General features: G+C 40.0%; 1 protein-coding gene across 1 annotated transcript; it reads left to right on the top strand.

Moving 5' to 3' along the window:
• The first annotated feature begins 3,143 nt into the window (after positions 1–3,143).
• LOC100458388 (destrin) lies at positions 3,144–3,624 on the top strand. Its single transcript, XM_009239200.2, is given in 2 exon segments — positions 3,144–3,272; positions 3,274–3,624. Coding segments are annotated over 2 exon segments (480 nt in total).
• Positions 3,625–18,808: the final 15,184 nt, after the last annotated feature.

The following is an 18,808-nucleotide window of genomic DNA, read 5'->3' as shown; positions in this document are numbered from 1 at the left end:
CTCTAGAAGCTAGAAAAGGCGGGGGAATTCTCCCCTCAGAGCCTCGAGAAGGAACTAGTCTTGCTACTCGATTTTAGCCCCATAAAACTATTTTCAGATTTCCTACCTCCAAAATGGTAAGGCAATAAATTTATGTTGTTTTAAACCAGTAACTTTGCGTAATGTGTTACAATAGCAATGGGCAACCAATACAAATGCCATAGCAAATTACGTTGGCTTCATCTTCAAAATGTAGCCAGAATCCGACAATTTTTCCCCAGAGCTGCTGTTAGCATTCAGGGCCAAGCCAGTTCCATTCCTTGCCTGGGCTGTTGCAATGGCCTGCATACGGGTCTCCTTGTTTACCCTGACCACCCAGCCTTTTCCGCTCCCTGGATGCAGTATTTGAGTCTCTCAGTATTTGAGTATTTTGATATGCTGTCTAGGAGGCCCTCTGGCTTTCACACCTGACACTTTCTCCAATGCTTCAGTAGCTCCCAGCAATGGCCATCCAATTCCATTGTCTTTATAATGACTACTCAATAGTTCACACAGGCCTGGTACATTCCACCCATCAGGGCATCCCTTGCCTCCATATACCATCCTAGTTCACCATGCCTGACAGATTTGACAATTGCACTGCCTCAGTTTGCTGGGGCTATTTGTACTTCACCTACAATCAGCAGTAGGGCTCTCCTTGCTAGCCAGCTGGCAAGTAAACAGCTCCAAAATCCCACTGTAAAGAGTTTGCTTTCTTGGACCACTGCTGGTATCAGCTGTTGCAGGTCAGGTTCTCTGGATTCTGACTCAGAGATGCAGATTTGCATGCAGGCAGGTTTTTGGGGAGTGCTCATGAGATCAACACCTGTGGGAGAGGGATGGAAGCAGATGGACTCCCGTGGGGAGTGAGGCAGACTGTGGAAATGCCATGCAGCCACAACCAAGATCACTGCTGGCAATCCCAGAGGGAGCTCTGGAGCTGGGGCAGTGCTTTGGAACTGTCTGCACAGGGCACAAGAAGGCCAGGCGTTTATGCCCTACATTCGTGAGTCATTGAATGTGGGTTAATTCTGAGAAAGGAGTGCTACTTTTTTTCTGTTTGTTTGTTTTTGTTTTTATTTTTTTCTAGAGATGGAGTCTTGCTCTGTCGCCCAGGCTGGGGTGCAGTGGCGCAATCTCTGCTCACTGCAACCTCTGCCCCCTGAGTTCAAGCCATTCTTCTGCCTCAGCCTCCCGAGTAGCTGGGATTACAGGCATGCACCACCATGCCTGGCTAATTTTTTGTATTTTTAGTAGAGACGGAGTTTCTCCATGTTGGCCAGGCTGGTCTCCAACTCATGACCTCAGGTGATCCACCCACCTTGGCCTCCCAAAGTGCTGAGATTACAGGCGTGAGCCACCACGCCTGGCCAGGAGGGCTACATTGAACAAGGCAGCACTCTTCAGCCATGAGCAGCCCTTGGAGAGGAACTCACCTGAGAGCTTTTGGCCACCAACATTCAGGATGAGTTCTGAAAGGGGTGGGAGGGGAGCATGTCTGAGTGCCAAACTGTGGCATCTATCACAGTGAACTTTGATAGAAGTTACATTAGATTTTACCACTATCCTTCTGAAACTCCTCCAATGGCTTAAAATGAAATCCATGGGTAACAGACCCTACATACTCTGGCTACTGATTACCTTCAGAAGTATCTTCTTCTGGCTTATGTGCTGCAGCTATATTAGCCTTCTCTCTTGCCATTTGCTCAACAAATATTTATTGAATATTGACTATGGACCAATGTTCTATATTGGGGCTAGAACTGTGGACCATAAGCTAAATTGTGGGACTGTCTGTTTTTGTAAATAAAGTTTTATTGGAACACAGTGACACCTATTTGTTTAAGTCTTTTCCATGGCTGCTTTTGTGCTACAACAACAGAGTTGAGTAGAGGCCATACGGCCCCAAAGTCTAAGATATTTACTATTTTATCCTTTACAGAAAAAGTTGACCGACATTTCTTTTAGATCAGTGCTGTCTGATACACACAGACACACAGACACACACACACACACATTGCAGATCACAATTTAAGTTTATAAAAAAGAGAAATACATTTTAATGATATATTTTATATAACTCAATATCTACCAAATATCATTTTAACATATAACCAGTATAATAAATGATCAGTGGGTTATTTTACATTTTTCTTTTAATACTAAGCCCTTAAAATTCTGTGTGTATTTTACACTTAGTATTTTGAGGTGGGACAGCCATTTTTCAAGTGCTCACTACCCACACATGGCTAGTAGCTACAATATTGGATGGTGCAGTTCTAGAAGTCACACAGCAGTGAGTAAAGCTGACCAAATTCCCTGCTGTCATGAAGCTAACATTCCTATGGGACAGAGAGACAATACACAAATAGGTAAAGTGGGTTTTATGCCTGCTGGTGATAAGTGGTGCCCATGACTTCACAGAGAACAAATGGAAGCTTCATATTTAGAGAGACCCTCCTAGACTCTGCCTTGGCTGATCTCATCCCTCCCCTTGGCAGATTTTAATCTGTATGGCTTCCCTGTAATAAAACATAACTATGAATACAACAGCTTTCCGTGAGCCCTGCTAGCAAGTTATGTAACCTGAGGGTGGTTTTGGGTGGTTTTCCCCCTAAATTGCAGTTGGTGTCAGAAGTGAGGGTGGTCTCTTGTGGGGACTGTTCTCTCTAACTGCACAGTTGGCTTAAACTCTTTGGGGAAGGTGATGCGTGAGTAAAGACCAGAAGGAAATGAGGGGACTGGCCAGGAGTCTGTGGCCTGGGGCAGAGTAAGCAAAGGGGAGTGGAAGGAGATGCCTTCTTTACTCACTGTCATAGTTAAACCACTTTACACATAGACCGAATGCTCATGCTTTAAAATTGTAGCATCAGGAGTAAGGTTTAGGTTAACATTGAGGTTAGGGCAAGGGGCTGGAGACTAAGGTGAGTTTTAGTGTTTTGTTTGGTCTAGGATTAGAGTCGGGGTGCGGCCAGGGTTTAGGCTTTAGTGTTTGATATTCAGTGTTCAGACGTTTATAGTTAAGAGCAGTGCGGTCTCTAGGTCCGCAGCTGTGAAGAGGACACTCCGCAGACTCGGTGCCCACCAGCGGCCTCCCCTGTGTCCCTGTGACTGCAGCAGCAAAGATGGACTCAGGAGTGCAAGTTGCTGATGAAGTATGTCACATTTTTTATGACATAAAAGTTCATAAATGCTCCACATCAGAAGAAATCAAGAAAAGAAAGAAGATTGTCATTTTTTGTCTCAGTGCAGACACAAAAGTGCATCATTGTAGAAGAGGGCAAAGAGATCTCAGCTGGAGATATTGGTGTAACCATAACTGGTCCTTTCAAGCACTTTGTGGGAATGCGTCCTGAAAAAGATTGCTGCTATGCTTTATATGATGCAAGCTTTGAAACGAAGAAATCCAGAAGAGTATTGTTTGTTTGTTTGTTTTTGTGGGCACCAGAACTACCACCTCTGAAAAGTAAAATGATCTACACAAGCTCTAAGGATGCAATCAAAAAGACATTTCAAGCAAATGGACCAGAAGATCTCAGTTGGGCTTGTATTGCTGAAAAGTTAGATGGGTACTTAATTGCAGCTTTTGAAGGATGCTCTGTATAGGCCATCATTCAGTGCCACAAATGGAAAGCTTCCATGTTTGATATTATCCGCTTGCTATATAAATAAAGCAAACATATGTTTTTAAAAAAGAGAAAACAAAAGTAGTGCTCAGATAGAATGTGTAGCTCATGGAATTCAGTACTGGGAGTCATGTTTAGTTCCTGGTGTGTGCATTTGCTAAACAGGATTCTACTAAACAGCCAAGGTTACATACCCTCTTTTAATTAAATAATGGAAGCCAAATGAGCATTGTCTTAGAGTTTGGGGAGAAAATGTGTAACCCTAGAAATTATGCCCATTCGTGTATTATCAATGTGTACAAGTCACAGAAAGACATTTTGGAAAGTATATTGCCCAGGAACTTTTTCTGAAAAGGGTAATATGGCTGAAAGGATTCAGCCAAAAGAAAACTAAATTCAAGTAAAATAAATTAAAAATAAATTAAAACGAAGAGAGCTTCTATAATAAAGAAGCATTTTATATGAAGAAGCATTTATGTAACTATTGATAACAATGAAACCCAGTTATAAATAGTTAAATCTAAGTATTTTTGATAATATGAAAAAGAAAGAGGTTTGATGTGAAAAATTAGTAAGGAATTAAACATACATATTTTTCCAACACTTCGAGTCATATGGGGGGAGAAGTCACAGTGTCCAGAATTTTGATGATCTGAGAGGTAAAGAGTTATTTAAACAAAAACAATTGTTAGGCTGGGCACAATGGCTCATGCCTGTAATCCCAACACTTTGGGAGGCTGAGGTGGGCGGATCACTTGAGGTCAGAAGTTCGAGACCAGCCTGGCCAACATGGTGAAACCCCGCCTCTACAAAAAATACAAAAATCAGTTGGGCATGGTGGTGCCTACCTATAATCCCAGCTACCCAGGTGGCTGAGGGATGAGAATCATTTGAATGCGGGAGGTGGAGGTTGCAGTGAGCAGAGATTGCGCCACTGCAGTCCAGACTGGGTGACAGAGCAAGACTCTGTTTCAAAAGAAACAGTTGTGGAAGTGATAAATGCACAAGGTAAAGACATTTGAACCTGAGGAAAGGCGCACAATTAAGAGTAATGAAAGGTAAACCTTCATCCTGGGCTTTCCCTTCATTGCTCTTCTGAGATGGATTCACTCTTTCCTGCCCTTGTCTTTCTTTGATTTCCTTATTTTGTTGGAACACATCCTAAATACGATGAAAGGTATGTTTATTCTACCATTTTGCTGTATTGGTGATTGAGCTAGGTCTAGAATTCTAGAACTTTAAAGGCTTGCTTTTTATTTTCTAGCCCCCAGGATTGCTGATGGCATTCTGACACCTTTGTGTGTGTGTGTGTGTGTGTGACAACTTTTACTGCTGTTATCATTTTTGTGTGTGTGCCTGAAGACTTTAAGATTGCCTCTTCATTTTTGGTGTTCTGAAACTTGACCATGACGTGTCTAGTTGTAGGTCTTTTTTCCATTCAGCCTATTTAGTAATTGGGGAGGGGAGCTTTGAGTGTCTTCAGTCACCTATGTGAATTAACCCAGCCCTTTACTTCAAATATAAATGGGCCACCATGGACCACCAGACATTTCTGGAAAACCAACAGTAAAATTAAGAAGGACTAAGATGAACAAACAAAAAACAAAACAAAACAAAACAAAACAAAAAAACAGATAGCATTAAGGGAATTGAAAGTTGTAAAGTGCTGACTGGTCTCTTTCTCTAAATCCGTGACCACTGAAACCTCAAGTAGCTCAGAGTGCTGCTCAGCAGCTGTCCTTCTTTTCCCCATTCCATCTGCTCCCCTAGGTGATGCCTGTATAGCTTACCTCTTTCAGACCTCCAGTGCAGCCTCCCCATTCCACCTCAGCTGATTACCTTGCTCCTTACTTTCTTGAGAATTAGAAGTGTCAGAAGAGAATTTTCATGAGCTCCCACTGCCGGATCCACCCAGTCTCTTGACCCAGTACCCGCATGCCTTGTCTTCCTTCCTATTTGTGTGCAGTAATTGTCTCTACTCTTAGCTCAGGCTGGCTCCTTCCCTGAAGCCCTAGATACTAACATCTCTCTGCTTCTTAAGGACATGGCTTCACCATTCTCTGCCTTCTCTCCTAAATCATCATTTCTCCCCTCTCTACTGTATTATTCCCATCTGCAAACATGCTGTTATTTTTCCCATCTTAAAAAACCACAAAAAGCATTTCCACTTTCCCCTCCAGCTACTGCCTTTTATCTCCCATTGTCTCTCTCTCTTTTTTAATTATTTTTTTGAGACTGAGTCTTACTCTGTCACCCACTGTCACCCAGGCTGCAGTGCAGTGGCGCAAACTTGGCTCACTGCAGTCTCTGCCCCCGGGTTCAAGAGATTCTCCTGCCTCAGCCTTCCAAGTAGCTGGGACTACAGGCACGCGCCACCATGCTCAGTTAATTTTTGTATTTTTAGTAGTGACGGAGTTTTGCCATGTTGGCCAGGCTGGTCTTGAACTCCTGACCTCAAGTGATCTGCCCTCCTTGGCCTCCCAAAGTGCTGAGATTACAGTCTTGAGCCACAGTGCCCACCCTCATTCTCCTTTAATCAAGATTTTGCCCCCACCACCCTACCCAAACAAATCTTGTCAAGTTCAACAATGACCTCCTTATAACTAGACCCAAAGGTCAACCACTGCACCCACTAGACCCAAAGGTGACCCAACTGCACCCACTGGATGCAGGGAATCATGCCACCTAACTTGAAGCACCATCTTTACTTGGCTTCCAGGACCCCTGCACTCTCCTGGTTTGCCTCTGATCTCACTGGCAGCTCCTTCTCACTCTCTATTGGTGGTTCTCCCTCCACTGTCCACCCTCCTAATATTGGGATCTCCAGGACTCAGTTCTTGACCTCTTCTCTTCTTTATCTACACTTCATGAATTTCTTTTTAAAGTCCATCTATATATAATATCTATAATCCTAACTTCTTTCCTCTGATCTCGAGGCTCATGTATTTCACTGCCTTGTAACATCTCCTTTTGGATCATAGGCACCTCATGCTTAGAAAGTCCAAAATTGAGCTCTTGACCTACCCCTTGCCTCCAAAATAGCTTCTTCCACAGTCCCCCTCATCCCTCAGTAAATGCTAATTCAGGTCTCCTAGTACTCAATCTGAGAACACAGGAATCTTCTCTTTTCCTCACATGACACATACCATGCATTATGTATTATATAAAACATACCCATTATATATCCAGAATCTGACATCTCATAATCATCTCCATTTAGCTGGTCCAAGCTATCATCATTTCACACCAGAACCTTCTGAAATGGTCTCCTAACCAGAGTAGCCAGCTTGTCTCAGTTTGCCTGGTACTTTCCCAGTTTTTGCACTGAAAGTCCAGTCTCAGGAAATCCCTCAGCCCTGGGCAAACCAGGCTTATTGATTATCCTACTTCCAACTGGAATCTTCTCTTCTTCCGTTGCCTCCTTACAGTCTATTTTCAATACAGCTAGGGTGATTCTTTTAAAACGCAAATTTTATTATGTCACTTCTCTGTTCAAAACCCTTCAATGGCTTCCTACCCAACTTAGAAAGAAAGCTGTTGCTTTCAGTGGCCCACAAGACTATAGGATCCACAGGCTTATAGGAAAAGATGGAGAGTTCAGCTTTGAGCAGGCTGATATTGCAGTACTGTGGAATGTTCAACTGGCAATGTCTAAAATTGAATGGAGTATCAAGAATATCTTCTGTTTGGAAAACAAAAATAGATTGCTATGGAAAAACTTGCAAGAAAGAATTCTAGGAAATTAGAAATATTTGTTAAAATGAAAAAAATCAATGGTAGAACCGAAAGACAAAATTATAGAAGCTCTGTCTGATGATACTAATGATATATTCATAAGTAATATGCATATGATATATATTATGTAAGATAAAAATATATAAAATAAAGACATATAAATAAATATATTAAAAAATACATTTGCAACATGACGCACCAAATTCCCAAAATCTTCAGTGTGCATCTTTCCAAACCAAGGACCCTCTTCTACATAACCAGCATACAACTCTTCTAATCAGGAAATAAGAAATCAGCTCTAACGCTAACATCTAATCCAAAGAATATATTCATATTTCGCCAGCTGTCCTAACAGTGTCTCTTTCCTGTCCAGGCCAGGATCACACTTTGCACTTCATACACAAGTCTCTTTAGTCTCTTTCAATCTGGAATAATTCCTTGGTGTCTCCCTGTTTTTCATGATCTCATTAGTTTGAAAGAGTGCAGACCTTTCAGTCTGTAGGATGAAGCTCAGCCTGGTTCCACCAGTGTTTCCTCAGGACTGGATTCACACTTGTGTTCTGGGAGTGCCAAAGCTCAGCCTGGTTCTACCCATGTTTTGTCAGGACTGGGTTCACACATGTGTTCTTGGAGTGCCAAAGCTCAGCCTGATTCCAGCAGTGTTTCCTTAGGACTGGGTTCACACATGTGTTCTTGGAGTGCTATGCGGAAGGGAGGCTGTCCTCTTCTCACTGCATCACATGAGGGGGCATACAATGTGGGCTCGTCCCCACACTGGTGATGTTCATCTTTAGCACCTGGTCATTTTGTGTCAGGTTTCTCCACATTAACTCATCATTTTTCTATTTGTAATTGATGAACATTTTGTGGGAAGATATTCTCAAACTATGCCAATATCCTGTATCCCATTAAATCTCCACTAACTTGACTTAGTAGTTATCGACTACTTTTGCCTGAATTAACCACCATTATGGCAGTTGTAAATGATGGTTTATCTATTATCATCATTCCTATGATATATTAGCTGCTATGCTACTATAAGGAAGACATTTCCCTTTTCCTCCACTTTTTTCCTTTTTAAAAAAATTACTCATACTCAATACTCTACTTATTTTTATTGACGTAGACTCATGGATTCCTATTTTATTCAGCAGATTTAATCCATTACCATCAGTATTTATTTTAATATCAAATTATTCCAGATTTGGCTAGAGGATAACCATTGAAATTTGTACCTATGAGCTATAGACATGTCCCCATCATTCTTTGAGTAATTCTTTACTTTCTGGCACAAGAAAATGTTCCAAGTTCATCTTGTAATTTCCCTGCCTTGGCCTCAGAATTACTTGTTTCTGCAAGAAGTGCTAGAGTTGAGAATGATATTTGGAGACTATAATCTAGGTACTTGGTTGCTTATTGCTTCTGGGCCTTCCTGCCTCATATTGGCTTAGGATGGGAATGTCAGGATCTGGGGACACCCTCCCTCTCTCAAGAGCAAAGTAATTTCTCAACTTTCATAGGCCACAAGACTTACTCATCACTGCATCTCTCTGCATCCTCCTTCTTTTAATCAGCTTCTTTGCCTGCACGTGGGTCTCTGTGCCCATCAGCCTTGAGTCTGACCTGACTGCTGAACTGCCCACCATTATTGGCTATGGAGTCTGCAATGCCCAAACTGTGAGAGCAATAATCTGCTTGTCTCTGTCCAGTCTATAGATTGGTTCATCTTGGGCTTGGGTTCTACCTCTAGTCTAATCACTTTTGGTCAGGGCAGTTAGCAATGTTACAATAGTGGCTGGGACAGCCCTGACAGAGCTATAGAGAAGATGGTGCAGTTTCTCTAGGGAGGAATGAGTCCTGTGGAGGACCCTGACTACATCTGCCACATTCTATAGTCGTACATTAGGTTCTTATAGAGAAGTTTTTAGATTTTCAGAAGTGAGGACATTTATTTGGTAAAGGTTCTGTGAATCTGAACATTAAGGATCATTTTGGGTTCATGAATCAGTTATTGGGAAACACTGATCTAACTCCAGGACTTCAGTTTCTCAGATGAGTAAACTGAGGGCCAGAGAGAACAAGAGACTTGTCCTCATGTACATGGCCTGTCAACAGCAGATCTGGGATTAGAACCAGGGCTGGCCATCCAGTGAGGCAAGAGAAACATCTAAGATGCAAAATGTAAGGAAGCCCTCACCCTCAGGATCATGCAAGTGCCCTCGGGGCTTCCCTTGACTCACCCTAGGCCCAGCCCAGATTAGAACTCTAGGATCCTGCTTGCCAGGAGGGAGAGATCACATCTGGCTTGCAGTGTATGGGTAAGAGGGACTGATGGGGAGTTTTCCTGTGTTGCCACCTTCAGGTAGAAGGAAGTACCTGAGGAAGGCCGGTTAAGCTAGTTTTCCCAAAGTGAAGGATCCAGTAGCTTGGGATGGCTGCTCACTGGAGAAGCTTGATTATCCTGCATGCACAGAGCACTGAGGCCCCTTCAGTCTGGGTGGAGAGTTCCTGGCCTGGGTTATCTTTAGCTGGTTGCTGAGAGTTGCAGCATTTCTCAGCCCTGGTGATGGACACTTCTGTTTTCCCCCGTCTCATAAAAATAGACCTTCCCTCCAACCAGACCTGCCTTGTTAGATCTGTTCTTACATAGACAGGACGTGTAGGGTTTGTGCTTTTCTAGCCTCCAGTCTGGTGTCTGCTTCCTTCATGTGGAACTGCTTACTAAGAATTTTACCACAGGAGGATTTTAAGAAAGTAAATGTTGGCTTTGTTGTTGGTTGAGGTTAAAAACAAAACAGAACAAAACAACAACAACAAAACTATCAAGATAGTCAAAAGAAATAAAAGAGAGAAGAACAAAAGAGAAACAGCTGAACCATTTTGTGACCCTTTTCCTGCTACTGCCCTGGTCAAATGCACAATTTGTTCTCACCTGGATTCCTGCTGCACTCTCACCTTGATTTGGTGTGTGCTCAACAAGGCAGCTGTTTGCTAACATACAGATTAGGCAAGAAAATGAAAATGAAATAAAAGGCATTCAGATTGGAAAGGAAGAAGTAAAACTACCTCTATTCACAGATTACATGATGATGTGTATCCACTAAATCCACTGAGAAACTGTCAGAATTAATTAATGAGTTTAGCAAGGTCGTAGGATACGCAGACAATATGTAACAATCAATTTGTATACCTTTGCAATGAACAATCCAGAAATGAAATTAAGGAAACAATATTTATAGTAGCATCAACTAGAATAAAACACTTAGGAATAAGGTTAACAAAAGAAGTGCAAAACTTACACTCTAAAAATTACAAAACAGTATTGAAAAAAATTAAAGAAAACTAAGTAAATGGGAAGACATCCCATGTTCATAATCAGAAGAAAATAAATATTGTCTCAAATACTTAATAAATATTAAGCATTAAAATAGCAATATTCCCCAAACTGATCTATAGATTCAATACAGTTCCTATCAGTATCCCAGATGGCTTTTTAATAGAAATTGACAAGCTGATCCTGAAAATTATATGGAAACTCAAGGAACTCAGAAGAGCCGAAAACCATCATAAAAAAGAAGAAAAAATTAGGACTCATTCTTCCTAATTGCAAAACAATAATCAAGACAATATAGTACTTACTTAAGGATAGACACATAGATTAATAAAACAGAATTCAGAGTTCAGAAATAACCCCATTTATCTATGGTTAGGTGAACTTTGACAAGGATGTCAAGACTTTCAATGCGGAAAAATGAGTCTTCTCAACAAATGGTGTTGGGATAACTGTACAGCCTCATACAAAAGGATGAAATTGGACTCTTACATTGTGTATAAAGATTAAACCAAAGTGCATCAAAAACCAAAATGTAAGAGTCAGAATTATAAAGTCTTAAAATATTGGTATAAGTTTTCATGACCTTGAATTTGGCAATGGATTCTTAGATATGACACCAAAAGCACAAACAACAAAAGAAAAAAAATTGGAGTTCATAAAAATTAAAAACTTTTGTGTTTCAAAGGACACTACCAAGAAAGCAAAAAGACAACTGATAGAATGGGAGAAAATATATGTAAATCTAGAAGATATAAAGACCATGTACAACTCAATATTGAAAGGACACACAACCCAATTAAAAAATGGGCAAAGGATCTGAATAGCCATTTCTCCTAAGACATGCAAGTGACCCCTAAGCACATAAAAAGATGCTCAACATCAGTAGTCATCAGGAAAATGTAAACCAAAACCACAGTGAGATAATACTTTTCACTCACCGTGAGGACTACAGTAAAAAAATCAGATAAGTGTTAGCAAGGATGTGGAGAAAGAACCTTCAAGTACTGCTGATAGAAGTGTAAAATGGTTTAGCCACTTTGGAAAACAGTGACAGTTCAGCAAAATTTACACATAGTTACTGTTTGATCCACCAATTCACTCCTAGGTGTATACACAAGAGAAATGAAAACATGCTTCCACTCAAAGATTTTTACATGAATGCTCATAACAGCATTCATAAAAGCCCAGAAGTCCATTAACTGATACATAGATAAATGTAGTGTATTCATACAATGAAATGTTATTTGGCCATAAAAAAGAATGAAGTACTAATATGTGCTACAACATTGATAAACCTTGAAAACATCATTCCAAGTGAAAGCAGACAGTCAGAAACGACTACATATTGTATGACTCCATTTATAGGAAACTCCATTTATAGGAAACGCCAAGAATAGGCAAATATAAAGAAACAAACAGAAAGTAGACTCCTAGTTGCTTAGACCTAGCAGGGGGAAGGGGTTGATGAGAATACTGTGAAGTACTGGCTAAGGGGTAGGGTGTTTCTTTTTGAGGTGACGAAAATATTTAAAAATTCACTGTGATGATGCTGCTGAGGCTGTGGAGAAATAGGAATGCTTTTACACTGTTGGTGGGAGTGTAAATTAGTTCAACCATTGTGGAAGACAGTGTGGTGATTCCTCAAAGGCCTAGAACCAGAAATACCATTTGACCTAGCAATCCCATTACTGGGTATATACCCAAAGGATTATAAATCATTCTACTATAAAGACACATGCACATGTATGTTTATTGCAGCAGTATTTACAATAGCAAAGACTTGGAACCAACCCAAATGCCCATCAATGATAGACTGGATAAAGAAAATGTGACACATATACACCATGGAATACTATGCAGCCATAAAAAAGAGTGAGTTCATGTCCTTTGCAGGGACATGGATGAAGCTGGAAACCATCATTACCAGCAAACTAACACAGGAACAGAAAACCAAACACCACATATTCCCACTTGTAAGTGGGAGCTGAACAATGAGAACACGTGGACACAGGGAGGGAAACATCACACACTGGGGCCTGTTGGGGGGATGAGGAGCAAGGGGAGGGAGAGTATTAGGACAAATACCTAATGCAAACAGGGCTTAAAACCTAGATGACAGGTTGATAAGTGCAGCAAACCACCATGGCACATGTATACCTACACGTTCTGCACATATACCCCAGAACTTAAAGTAAAATTAAAAAAAAAAATCACTGTTGTGATGGTGGCACAATTCTGAGAATGTACCATTAAGTGTGATATTATACTTTGTAAATGAGTGTATTGTATGGAATATAAATTCTATCTCATTAAAGGTGTCTGTAGCTCTACAAATCGGATCATATCTTGCCTCTGCTAAGCATCCTCCAAGAGCTCTCCTTTCCTTTAGAAGAGTAAATTTCCAAGTCCTCCTAATGCCCCACAAGGCCCCACAGAATCCAGAACCCTCATCACTACCTCCTGGTCTCATCTCCTACTCTTGTAACCTTTCTGTTTGCTATCCCTCTAACTGGACTGCTTTCCTCCCTTATAACTGCATGGCTCATACCCTTCCTTCTTCTAGCTCTTTATTCAAATGCCACTTTCTCAACTAATTGACTCTGACCATTCTATTTAAAATTGTAGTTCTGACCTTACTGCCTTGTTCCATTTTTCTTTTCCATAGCACTTATCATCTCAGCAGGTGTGATAGTCAAAATATTTAACAGTCCATCCTATAGGGTAGAGAACTATAGGGTACGAAAAAAGGTAGGGATTCTAGAGACCCCTGCTGGGCTAGCATGAACCCTGTAGTTACTAGATTAAGAAGAGATCAGGGTGGTGGTGTTCCTGGAAAGGGTCAAGGAAGCTAGGGGGCACCAAGGCCTTAGGGCAGAGGTACTGAAATATTTCCACTGGACTGGCAGACTAGTACCTGATAAATATCTGATCTACTTGTATTACATTACATAAGTTTCTTGTTATGCTTATTATCTGCTTCCCCTATTAGGACATAAGCGCCACAAATGCAGGAGCTTTGCCTATTTTGTTTACAGTTATATTCCCAGCCCCAAGAGAAGCACATAGCAGGCTTTAAAAAACATTCGTTGAGTTTAAGAAATAACAGCATGTGGATTTTGGAAATAGGCACGAAATCTATACAACCTGGACCTTTGATGTTAAGATTTTCCAGCTGCAACACACGTTGAGAAGGTCTGTGTGATGGCCCAGGACAAGCACCCTGGTTTTATCAGTTACTGAAAATGCCATACAAAGAAGAAGGGGACTAAGTTCCTGGACCTAGAGGTGGGGAGGGAGTGGGTTAGTCAGGATTCTTGGCTGCAAGGTACAGAAACTAAATTCATACTGTAAGGACAGGAAGGAGTTAATGGCTCACATAACTGAAAAGTTCAGGGTTTTATCTGGCTTCAGATGCAGGTGGATCCAAAAATTTCAACACTGTCATCAGAAATTTATCTCTTCATTCCTTTGCCCTGCTTTCTTCTAAATCACCTTCATTCACAGACTAGACCTCCCCAGGTTGTAGCAAATACAACCACAGGCAGCTCTAGATTTAGTTCTAGCAGCTGAGTACATTTCTTTGGGAAGACAGGACCCTTTGCTGCATAGTTGGCCCAGGTTGGATGACAGGCAATCCGGAAGAGAATCTGCCTGTGATTCAGAGAGACCCCTGTCCAGGAGGATGAAAGTCCAGTTACCCACAAGGAGGAAGGAGTCCCATTGGGTTCACACCAAATCCTTTGTGGCTTTCAGTTACTCTTGGCTGAGGGTCATGATGTAGTATTGGACTCTTGACATATTTTGATGGTAGAGTGGGCAAGATTTGCTGATGGATTAAATGTAAGGAGTTGGAGAGGAGTCCAGGATGATCCAAGATTACACATCTGGGCAACTAAATGTATCAAAATGCCATAAGCCAAGAGGGAACACTGAGAAGGAGATGTTTTGGGTGGAAGTCAGGAGGTCAGACTTACTCATGTAACTTTGAGACATTTATTAACACACAACTAGAGGAAGATGTTAGGGAAACCACTTGACGTACAATCTATAGCTCGGGAAGATGCCCAGGTGGAAAATATAAATTTCATGGTCATCAGAAATGGATTATATTTAAATCCATGAGCCTGGCTGAGCACCTAGGGAGCAAATATAGACAGAACAACGGAAGGATGAAGAAGTGAGTCTTGAGATGCTAAAACATTAAGAAGTGGGGAGATGAGCCAGAAAGGAAGACTGAGAAAGAGATCCAGCAAAATAAGAGGAAAACCAAGAGAGGAGGAAGAGGGAATTGATCAATTGTGCCAAACGTGTAAAATGCTGTTTATAAGTTGAGTAAGATGAGAAATAGGATTGACTATAGGAGTTAGCAATGTGGTAAATGACCTTGGCCAGAGCTGACTTTGGCCAGAGCTATTATGGTGAAACAATGTGGACAAAAGTTTGATTGGAGCACATTTAAGAAAGACTGGAAGGAGAGGAATTGGAGCCGGTAAGCAGAGAACAAAATTTCTTTTTTAAAGACTTGCTCTGTGAAGGAGAACAGAGAAATTGAGCTGTGGTATAAAAGGGGAAGTGGTATCGAGAGGCATTTCAAAAGTTAATTATAATTTTTTCTGTAAGTTTTCTTTTTTATTATTTTTTAATTAAAGTTTTTATTTGGATTAAAGTTTTTACTTGGGAGGTAATAGTGGATTCACATACAACTGTGAGAAATAACACAAAGACATCCCATGTTCCTTTTACCCAGTTTCCCCAAACGGTAACAGCTTGTAAACTATGGTACAATACCACAACCAGGATATTGACATTCATAGTGTCAAAATACAAAACATTTTCACCACTGCAAGGATCTCTCACGTTGCCCTTCAAGAGACACACCCACCTCCCTAGCCCCCAACAACCACTAACCTCTTACTCATTTCTATAATTTTGTCATTTCAGGAATATTATATAAATAGAATCATAGAGTATGTACCATTTGGGATGGCTTTAAAAAAACTCAGAATAATTCTCTGGAGATTCATCCAGGTTGCTCCATGTATTAATAGTTCATTTGTTTTTATTTATGAGCAGTATTCCATGGTACTGACATACCACAGTTTGGCCATTCATCTGTTGAAGAATATCTGAGTCATTTTTAGTTTTGGGTTATTATAAATAAAGCTGCTATAAACATTTGTGTACAGGTTTTCTTGTGAGAACATAAGCTTTCATTTCTCTGGGATAAATTCCCTGAAGTACAATTACTGGACCGTATGGTAGTTGCATGTTTAGTTTTAAAGAATCTGCAAACTGTTTTCCAGAGTGTCTGTAGCACCAGTAATGTATCAATGACCTAGTTTCTCTACATCCTCGCCAGCATTGGTGATGTCACTATTTTTTTTTTTTTTTTAGTTATTGATAGTTTTTTCGTCTGTAGTTTAGATAGTTTTAGTTATAGCTAGCTTTTTAGTTATTGTGATACCTCACTTTGGTTTTAATCTGCGTGTTCCTAATGGCTAACGATGTAGAACATCTTTTCATGTGCTTATTTGCCTTCTGTACATCTCTTCGGTGAAATGTTTCTTCATGTCTTTTACCCGTTTTCTAATTGGATTGTTGGCTTTATTTACTGTTTAGTTTTGAGAGTTTTAAGAAATACATTCTTGATATTAGTCTTTTGTTGGATATATGGTTTGCAAATATTTTCTCGCTCTGTAGCTTGTCTTTTTATCCTCCTAAAAGAGTCTTTTGCATGGAAAGCATTTTTTAACTTTGGTAATGTCAAATTTATCAAATTTTTAATTTTATGGGTTGTGATTTTTATGTCAAGTCTGAGAACTCTTCGCCTAGCTCTAGTCCTGAAGACATTTTACTAGGCTTTTTTCCTCTTATTTATTTATTTATTTTTATGGGTTTTATTTTCCTAGAAGTTTTATAGTTTTACATTTTACAATTAGGTTTGTGATCATTTTAAGTTGATCTTTGTGTAAGGTGTGAGATTTAGGTTATATTTAAAGTGAGGTTTTTGTAGAGAGCTTATAATTTGGTTATGTTTTTAAATGTCTTCTGCCAAGCTCTGTATTTTAATTCATGTATTTAGACCATCACATTTAATGCAATTATACATATATCAGGGCTTAAATCTGCTATTTTATCTTTTGTTTTTCTTTTCTTCTTTATCTGTTTTCTTTTGCTGTCTCCTATGGGTACTTAAACATTTTTTAGAAAGCAGTTTTGATTTATCTATAATGTTTTTGAGCTTATTTTTGTGTAGTATTTTTTAGTCATTGCTTTAGGTGTTACCTTATATGTATCTACCATCACAATCTACTGATGTTGACATTTTACGAGTTTGAATAAAATATAGAGACCTTGCTCCCTTTACATCTCTTTGCCTTCCCTCACTTATAATTTTCTTTTCTTTTCTTTTTTTTTTTTGAGACAGAGTCTCGTTCTGTTGTCCAGGCTGGAGTGCAGTGGCGCGATCTTGGCTCACTGCAAGCGTGCCTCCTGAGTTCATGCCATTCTCCTGCCTCAGCCTCCCGAGTAGCTTGGAATACGGGCGCCCGCCACCACGCCCGGCTCATTTTTTGTGTTTTTAGTAGAGACGGGGTTTCACTGTGTTAGCCAGGATGGTCTCGATCTCCTGACTTCATGATCCACGGCCTCCCAAAATGCTGGGATTACAGGCATGAGCTACTGCGCCCAGCCTAATTTTCTTAAATATTTATTTTATATACATGTGGAATCACATGAGACAGTGTTATAATTTTGTTTCAATTATCAAACATAGTTTAAGGAAAATGTATTATTTTCATGCATATTTTTCCTACTATGTTCTTTCTTTCATCCTGACATTCCAAAGTTCCTTCTTTTATTGTTTCTTTTCTGTTTAGAGAACTTCCTTTAGTCATTCTTCAAGGCAAGTCTGTAGACAACATATTTTCTTAGGTTACCCTTATTTGAGAATGTCTTGATTTCCCCTCCATTTCTGAAGGATACTTTCAATGGATATAGGATTCTAGATATGACAGCTCCTTTTTTTCTCTGCACTTGAAAGAACTGAAAAAAGCACTTGAAAAATGCTGAAAGAACTTCCTTCAGGCCTTTCTGGTTTATGATGAGAAATCCACTGTTATTTGGATTATTTTTCCCTTGCATGTAAGTTGTGATTTCTCTTTTGCTGCTTTTGAGATCTTCTCTTTGTCTTTAGTTTTCAGAAGTTTTACTATTATATATTCAGGTGTGAATTTTGCTTAAATTTTCCATTTTGGCTTTATTCAGCTTCTTGAATCTGTAGATTTATGTCTTTTGCCAAATTTGAGAAGTTTTCAACCATTATTTCTTTGAGTACTTTTTCAGGCTTGCCTTTATTCTTCTATCCTTCCAGGGTGCCACTGACATTAATGCAGGTTCTCTAATTATAATCCTGATATCCTTGAGATTCTGTTTATTATTTTTTTCCAGTCTATTTTCTCTCTGTTGTTCTATCTTCAAGTTCACTGATTCTTTCCTTTGTCCCTTCCATTCTGCTGTTGAGCCCATCTACTGAGTTTTAAAATTTTGGTTATCACATTTTTTAGTTCTTTTTAATATCTATTATCTACTTAGTGAGACTTTGTGTTTTCTTACTAAGACCTTCCATTTTTTCATTTGTTTTGAGCATGTTTGTAATTGCTGTTGAAGCATCTTTATGACGGTTGTTTTGAAATCTTTGTCAGATAATTCTAACATTTTTGACATCTCAGTGCTGTCATCTGTTGATAGTCTTTTTAAATTCAATTTGAGATTTTCCTGGTTCTTGGTATAATTAATGATTTTCTATTGAAATCTGTATATTTTGGCTACTATATTATGAGACTGTGGTCTGATTTCAACTTGCTATTTTAGCTGGCTTTTTCTGACACCAGTCCCACAGGGGAAGGGGTGGTGCTGCCTTATTACTGCAGGTGAAGGTAAAAGTCCAGGTTCTCCACTTGGCCTTTTTTGACGTCTGAGGAGGGAAGCTCCTTACTACTGTTGGGTGGGTATGGGGTTTCTGGCTCCCACTAGGCCTCCACTGATACCTCCTTGGCTGAAAGGGGTAGGAGTGCTTTGTTACTACTCTCCACGT

The sequence above is a fragment of the Pongo abelii genome, chromosome 2, assembly GCF_028885655.2.
Source record: "Pongo abelii isolate AG06213 chromosome 2, NHGRI_mPonAbe1-v2.0_pri, whole genome shotgun sequence".
In the NCBI taxonomy this organism is placed as follows: Eukaryota; Metazoa; Chordata; class Mammalia; order Primates; family Hominidae; genus Pongo; species Pongo abelii.
The sequence above is the reverse complement of the archived record's forward strand: the minus strand, read 5'-3'. Positions and strand labels throughout refer to the sequence as shown.